The sequence below is a fragment of the Populus euphratica genome, unplaced genomic scaffold (assembly GCF_000495115.2).
Source record: "Populus euphratica unplaced genomic scaffold, PopEup_1.0 scaffold3.1, whole genome shotgun sequence".
NCBI lineage: Eukaryota > Viridiplantae > Streptophyta > Magnoliopsida > Malpighiales > Salicaceae > Populus > Populus euphratica.
Window position 1 is genome coordinate 5,090,477 of NW_011499847.1, and position 8,115 is coordinate 5,098,591.

At 37.6% G+C, this 8,115-nt stretch overlaps 2 protein-coding genes across 2 annotated transcripts; one reads left to right on the forward strand and one right to left on the reverse strand.

The window, feature by feature from the left end:
* Positions 1–1,319: 1,319 nt before the first annotated feature.
* LOC105109696 (malate dehydrogenase, glyoxysomal) lies at positions 1,320–4,557 on the forward strand. The gene is made up of 9 exons (XM_011004482.1): positions 1,320–1,652; positions 1,776–1,991; positions 2,288–2,602; positions 2,803–2,892; positions 2,989–3,072; positions 3,816–3,851; positions 3,945–4,034; positions 4,119–4,213; positions 4,306–4,557. Exons 1-9 carry the CDS (start codon positions 1,587–1,589, stop codon positions 4,376–4,378), a joined length of 1,065 nt encoding a protein of 354 aa, XP_011002784.1. The 5' UTR covers positions 1,320–1,586; the 3' UTR covers positions 4,379–4,557.
* Positions 4,558–4,978: 421 nt separating this feature from the next.
* TIN1 (tunicamycin induced protein) lies at positions 4,979–6,925 on the reverse strand. Its single transcript, XM_011004492.1, has 3 exons — positions 6,691–6,925; positions 6,251–6,598; positions 4,979–6,001 (listed from the first exon to the last, which is right to left on the reverse strand). The coding sequence occupies exons 1-3, from the start codon at positions 6,814–6,816 to the stop codon at positions 5,180–5,182; spliced, it is 1,296 nt and encodes a 431-aa protein (XP_011002794.1). The 5' UTR covers positions 6,817–6,925; the 3' UTR covers positions 4,979–5,179.
* Positions 6,926–8,115: the final 1,190 nt, after the last annotated feature.

Here is an 8,115-nt window from a genome sequence, read left to right on the forward strand (position 1 = left end):
AAATAATTGCCTGATCAGTGATATTTAATAAATAAAGTTATTGTATGCAGGGTGTATTTGTTCCTCAACAGCATTACAGATCATGGAGGGGTGATTTCCTTCCGCTCTGCCTTTCCGTGACCGGAAATCTGAAGTCTATCTGATAGAGAAATTCTGGAGAAGGCCAGCCTGCCTGCGGTCTAATAAACTACTAACAAGTTGCATGGTGACCACGAGAAATCAATGCGAGAGAGAGGCGAGGGAGTGCCTTGCGGTCAAAGACTGAGGCCTAACTTTGGATTTGATATTTTGGACCATTCAGATGATTCAATGAACTTGAGAAAAGCAATGTGCCCGTAGTCAAACCGTCAAACCGAACCCTATCGTCTGGGCCTGGGCCTGCCAACCTTGCTAGGGTAGTGGGACCGACCTAGAAATGAAAGGACAGTACCACCGAACTGTGTCGGGCCTTGTTTGTCAGGCTCCTTGCCTTGACTGTTTGGGCTAGAATAGCCCAATTAACGGAGTAGAGTGAGATAGGGCTTGGGTTGGAGGGTTTATAACTGGGCTTTTAATCCAGGCAGTTTGGAAACGATTTCTCTTGGCGAGTAAAAACAAATTAATGGAATCATTACCTCAGTTCTCAAAACTCGGCCCGGCCCGGCCCCATAAATTAACCTAGGTCGGAACTGGACCAAATTAAAAAAAAAAACAAAAAGTGAAAAGGAGAGAACCTAAAGGGATCTAGAGTAACTTAATTGGTCTGCTTTAGGTTGTACTCCATTAACTATTTTTTAATGAAAATAATGTTATTTTGTTTTGTTAAAAAAAAATCAAGATAACTTGGTTATTTAATCAAAACCTATAATTTAATTTTTGATATAAATTAACTAAATGATAAAATCACTTAAAATTATTAAAAAAATTGAATTATATCATGATTTTTCTTGTTTGGTGTGGATTCTACTAGGGTAAGATAGAATTAGTGTATTTATTACCTTAGATTGTCTACATATTGTATAGTTTTGTAGTTGTTGAGAGTAATGTTAAGATATAGCATCTATAAATAGTTTTTAAATTTTTATGTATTTATTTATCATTAAAAAATTTAATCAAAAAAAATATTTAACAATCAAAAAAAATTTAACCTTATTTTTTTATTTTTTTTATTTTAAATAAAAAATACTTTCTAAAATTATAAAAAAAAATTAAAAATATTATATTATTGATTGATTATATTAAATTGAATCTTTAACTTTTTTAATACATTTTATTTTTAATATATAATATTAACTAAATGCGAGCTCTTGGAATGCCATGAGATCATTATTGCTCTATCAAAATTGAGGAGAAACCAAACAAATGTTTGAGGGGGAAAAAGAAACATAATTTGCGAAGAATATTATAGCCACGTACATTTTGAGAGATTCAGATGAGATAAGGGCTCGAAAACTTGTTTCCACAAAAATTATATTTGCCATTTATCTCCAAAAAATATTTTCTTGAGTAATAAATCCACTCCACCCCTTCTTTGCTTCATATAGGCGTGCAAGTACAGCGATACCAAAACAATTTTCTCACCTGCCAGTTTTGCAAAGCACCTAGCTATGGAGTCGGTGGCTAACCAAAGGATTGCAAGGTTATCAGCTCATCTCCAACCTCCAAATTCACAGGTCTTCGTTTTGCTTTATCTTTTGACTTGTTTTGCCGTTGATATATGTGCATACCCTGCTACGTGATTTTCAAGTAAGTTGGGACTTTTTCTTGAAAAAGATCTGTGTGTAATGTTTCAATAGATGGAGGAAAGCTGTGTTTTGAAGAGAACCGATTGCAGAGCAAAAGGAGGAGCGCCTGGGTTCAAAGTGGCTGTCTTGGGTGCTGCTGGAGGGATTGGGCAACCTCTTGCAATGCTAATGAAGATGAATCCTTTGGTCTCAGTTCTTCACCTCTATGATGTTGTGAATGCTCCCGGGGTCACTGCTGATATTAGTCACATGGATACCGGTGCTGTGGTAATTTATTAGTCCATCATTGGCTATGTTTTTCTTTTTAATATCTTAAATATATGTGGTCATGTCTGACTGTAATGGAATGTAATCCTTTTATCTTGGAATTGTAATGTTCTTGGTTAGGAGCAAATTATGACTTGTTTTATGTTTTTATAACTGGCATTTTTTAACTGTTTCTAATGTAATCCAAAGGGTAAGAATCATTCATCCAAGTAACAGAAGTTTTATTCATGATTTCAAACCTTGTCATGTAGTCTTGAAAGCATTTGATAGCTATGTTATACTATTTGGTTTTCTAGGTTCGGGGTTTCCTAGGGCAGCCACAGCTTGAGAGTGCTCTTACAGGGATGGACCTTGTGATCATACCTGCTGGTGTGCCAAGGAAGCCTGGAATGACTAGAGATGATCTTTTCAACATCAATGCTGGGATCGTCAGAACTCTCTGCGAGGGAGTAGCAAAGTGCTGCCCCAATGCGATTGTCAACTTGATCAGCAATCCAGTTAATTCTACAGTTCCAATTGCAGCAGAGGTTTTTAAGAAAGCTGGAACTTATGATCCAAAGCGACTTCTAGGAGTTACAATGCTTGATGTTGTGAGAGCAAACACTTTCGTGGTATGTCATCAGCGAAATGGACTAGCTAATAATTTTCTGCCCTTGTAAATTGCTTACGCACTGACATTTAAGGTAGCTAAAATCTGCCAGACCAATTAGAATATTTCTTACTGAAACACCAAATGAACCTTTTATGTTTGTTTGTTTTTTTTTTTTACTTTTATGAGCTTTCTACATTCCGTTCCCTGATTTCTTTGCAGGCAGAAGTTCTGGGACTTGATCCTAGGGAAGTTGATGTTCCAGTCGTTGGAGGCCATGCTGGAGTTACAATTTTGCCCCTTCTATCGCAGGTAGTGTAGATTCTTTTGAGAAAATTTTAATGTTAAAAATCTGGCACGTTATGAAGTGAATGCTTTTAATGCAATGACTTGATGCACTATTTGCAGGCTAAGCCCCCTTCCTCTTTCACCCCTGAAGAAACTGAATACCTGACAAAACGAATTCAAGATGGTGGAACAGAGGTTGTTCAGGTAATATTTTTATTTTTATTTTTTTGGAGCACGTTGGGTTTCAACACTGGATGTAATTAGACCCTTCCAAGTTCCAAGTGTTCTGTTGAGTGTCATCTGCTTGGGCAGAGAGAGAGAGAACCAACCAGTGTTTAACATACAATATGTTACCACCTCTCTGGTAATTTTTCAGTGGTCTGATATTGATTAGCATGCGCTATAACAGCTTGTTATTGTAAATCGAACATAAAATTCCAAGTGGACATGGATAAGGATGGAGGTATCTTCGATTAGACTGGCAAAAATCGATATTTTTATTGAAGAAAAGTTTTACGAATTTCATCTGCGGCATCTTTGTTGATCATAAAGTCCGAAGCTTCCAAACTTTACCATTTAGTTCTTCTGTTAACCCTTAAACATTTTACAGTACTTTCTTAGATGGAGCTCAATCTCACGGTTCCACACTATTTGAATTGTTTTTGCTGTAATTGTAGTTCAGAAATTCATTTTCACCTGTTATTGTAGAGTTTTGGTTGCTTGTATAGCACCAAGTGTTTTTGTTATGATGTTTGCTAAATCCTGATTGAGCTTCGATGGAAAGTGCCACGCTGCTACTACATGAATTCTTAGTGCAATTGTTCTTAAGTTGATGGTTCCCAGCATATGAGCTCCTCAAACTTGCTTCTACTAGTTGCCGCTTCCTTTCCATTTGGATTTAGTAGATCGGTTAAACTACATTAAACAATGTTTTTTTTTATTGGCAGGCAAAAGCTGGGGCTGGCTCTGCAACATTGTCAATGGTTAGCCAATCTATTCCTTCTTTTTGTTCATTCTCCAACTTTGATTGCAAAAATGAATGACCAAAATGAAGACAAGGTTACATAATTGTGCAGGCATATGCAGCTGTGAAATTTGCAGATGCCTGCCTCCGTGGCTTGAGGGGAGATGCTGGTGTTGTGGAATGTGCATTTGTAGCTTCTGAGGTATTCTTTTGAAATCCTTCCTTATGTCAGAGCCTTAAACTTTCTATTTTAACCTTTTAATAACAAGCACATTGATTATAATAGGTGACAGAACTTCCATTCTTCGCGACCAAGGTACGGCTTGGCCGTAGAGGAGCTGAGGAAGTCTATCAACTTGGCCCCCTAAACGAATATGAGAGGTATGAAGAAACATTTAATTACTCGACTGACTTTCCTTTGTTGGTAGAAAGAAATAAACAAAAAAAATTGATCTTGTAATTATATTTAACAGGGTGGGATTGCAAAAGGCGAAAAAGGAGCTGGCGGAAAGCATTCAAAAGGGGATTTCCTTCATCAGGAAGTAGTTTCAATCGAAGTGAAGCAAATTATGTAAAGTTATCGAGTAGTTTCTTGTATCCAGACCAGTTTGATATTTGCCAATTTGAAACTCACCAAGAGATTGTAATTCTCGATCATCTTTTATGGCTTGAACTGATGTAATATCATCGGAGTATCAAGTATAATTTTCAGTATTTTTGAAATCCTAAATCGATCTTTACCTGTAGAAACACGTCATTCTCCCCACCCAAGGACGAAGTCAATTGATCAATGAAATTCCCAGACTCCAGAGGACGACACCCTTCTATCGCTGGCTTACGAGTTACAAACAAGTAGCCTTGTTTCCCCACGTGGAACCTTCATCTGCATTCCATAGATGTGGAATAATGTCTATTTTAGTGGACGCCATCTTGATAATGCCCCCGTTGCAATGGATTTTGCAGGCTAAATCTTGATCAGCCTGTTCTCTGTTGAGCTGTTATATCACCAGCACTTTCAATTAATTTTACAACCGATATTTCCAGGGAGCTAATGGAATTTGGAAATAATCATGAATAAAAATTATGTGTAACGTGCAAGACCACAGCTCCCGAAAGAGTTCCAGGGGTGTGGCTTACACTACCGGGAAAAGGTTGATAACAACACATGATTAACAAGTAACACCACAAGATGAAGGCTCTCATATTATCACTCGTAGAACAAACAATAAGGACCTCTTCAGATCTTCGTTTACATCTCCCTACTATCTCATTGTGTATAACTGGAAAGGGGGGGAAATTTACAGTTTCTCCAGCAAATTTGCCAAAATTAAGTCCCCGGCCAATGGTTTAAGTGGTGAAAGGATTGGAAGGAGGGTGAACAACAGGAGTTCTGGACATGCTCACATTTCCTGTAAGCAGATGAGGAGCCACGGTGTCCTCTATAATCACAGGATTAACCTGCACCACTCTCTCTGGAACAACCTTCTGGCCATCGACCTTAGCCAATACCTCAAAATGCATCCTCACACTCTCAGGCTTCGTCCTCCACCAAGGAACAGCCTCCAAATCAAGCCCATCTCCTTCTTTCAACAACTTCTCAACACCAAAACCTATCTTAACAAATGTCTGAGCTGACACATCTGCCTTCAACAACTTTAAGGAACCTTTCTTATTAGCCTTGGACCCCAAAACTGAGGCAAGCAATTTCTCGAAACCAACCAAATTTGAGTTCGAGCCGTTCACAGAAACAAATGGCCACATTGTAGTGAAATGTTTGGGAGTCAGGACAGTTGTAGCACGTTCCAAATCAACAGCGGGGAGGGAATCAACAGGTTGGGATTTTGCAGGCGAGGATAGTTCCACAAGTCCAGGAGCAAGGCGCTTCAGCTTGAGCCTGTTATTGGAAGATTGTGATGATGAGGAAGGAGACGTGAGTGACGTGGGCCCAACAATGCGCAGGGAGAGGGGGGGAGCTTCTTCAGAGCGAGTAGCACGACGTAGCTGTTCAGCTAAGGCAAGAAGACCAGAAGCAAAACCAGATTGAGTTCGATTTAGAGGCAATGGAAGATCAACAGGGTGACGCAGACTAACTGATCTCGCACCCTTCACCGTAACCACAGCGCCATCAGCTAAAATTACTTTTTTCAAAACACCAGCATCAACATCGTGCTGCAGACAAAGGCAATTATTTTTTTCAGCTTCTCTACTGAAATTCAAAACAATTTCTTATGGAAAACTCGGGGTAAAAATATCGGGCAAATAGAAAGACCCAAAATCATTGTAACAAAAACATGCCTAAACTAAAACAGGCCCTTCATAAACTCCTTTAAAAATAAATAAATAAAAACTAACAAATTCTATCTGTCGAAAATAGCCCGAATGAACTAGAATAAAATCGAAATCGATTAAATCACATACCGGCAATGAAAGGCGCATATCTTTGGCATCCTGAATCCATATCTCCATGGGTCCAGCAAGCTGAAACGGAGCTAAAACAGGTGATCCATTGACATCCTTTTTCTGCTCCACCAACCCGTTTTCATCACCGGGTCTAATCGGGTCTTCAACTCTAAAAATAGGTAAATCAACAAACTCCCACCGGTTCACATCCTCCAATAACTTGAACGGAAACACCTTATTATCAACTTCCACATCAAATTCATAAGCCACCGAATGGCCCACGAGTGCGTCTCTCAAATCAAAACCAGATATCTTGAAATCATCCGCTTGAAACCCTAAGCCCTTCACAATCGCTTCCTTCAAATCCTACAGCAGCAAAAATAAAAAATTGTCATTAGAATAAAGACATGGGAAGGTGCAGTTAAAGAATTTTGCAGTTTGTGAAGTTAACTACTTACGGAGATTGCTTTTGGATGGGGAGGGGAATTGATGTCCGGTGCGGAGAACAGAGCTGCGGTAAAGGACAGAGTTGTGAATACGAGGGAAATTAGGGTTAGGTAGCGGCATGATGATTGGATTGCCATTGATATCGGAACCGGTGGAGGTTAAGAGCAGAGCGGAGATCAATAGAATTGGTAAGTTGATGCTTCTGGAGCGAAAATTGATTTGGTTGTGAATTTCTTTATTATTATTGTGGGGCTTATAAAGGATGAAGGTTCTAGATTAGTGTCCGAAGATTTATGGAATGGTGACGTGGAAGAAATGGACCAATGCGAACAGAGGAAATGATGTGGAGGTGAATGATGATTGGTTGTGATTTGATGGTGAGAGAGAGAGAGTTTGGGAATTGGCGCGGGGATGGGGGGTGGCATGGGGTCAGGAGATGTTTCTGGCGGTTTCAACGCTGAATGATGTGTCGGTGGAAGTTGTAGAATTGACTTGTCGTTTGAACCTTCAATGTGTTAGACAGACGTCATAACCATCGAACCTGTTTTTAAAATAGAAAAATTACCCGGCATTTATATTTTATTCTATTGAATTTTGAAAAATTAATGTGTTAACACTTAATATCTTAATATATAATTATTACAAGATTACTTATATATTTCATTTAATAACAAAAATGCTTTTATATTAAATATTACACTCATCCTTTTCCCATCAATAGAATTCAAACGCCCATCTCATTCATTTGCAAGAGAACACCGACCTAATAACCCAGAAGCATACCTATATTCTTTGTCATTATAAACTTTACAGCTTGTTGTACCAGCACAACCGTGGGAACATGAGGAAAGGGATTAAAAATACACATAAATTCAGGCAATTGTCCTATGATTGATAATCTTTTATGGGATTTCTCCAATATTTCAGATCATTACATTACAATTACAGAAGAAGAAAAAACTAAAAAAGCTCGATCATGTACATTAGAGTATGAGTGTTTTTGTTGTGAGTTGGGGTGGTGTTTGTGGAGGAGAAATCATAGCAAGTTATGAATTGTTTGTATTTTGCTTTTTATTTTTCGGAGGTACAGGTTATGTGCTGTAAGTTGTTGAGTTATTTATTGTTAGTGGGTATTTGATATTATCAAGATGGTTGAAAATATATTTTTAATATGAGATGAAAAATAAAAAATAAACTTGAATTGTAAAATCATAAAAAAAATAGATTATTCGGATACATAAAAATATATGGTTCAAATAAAAATTTATATATAATTTAAATAAATTTTTTATTAATTAACAATTAACAAACTTAAAACAAACAATATTTTGGTGGGTCATGTAGATTAAAACTTATGTTATTGCTTTCATTGTTCCTTATAATTCATCCATCAAGAAAATTATTATTGTCATTGCTAATATCAACACTAATATTTT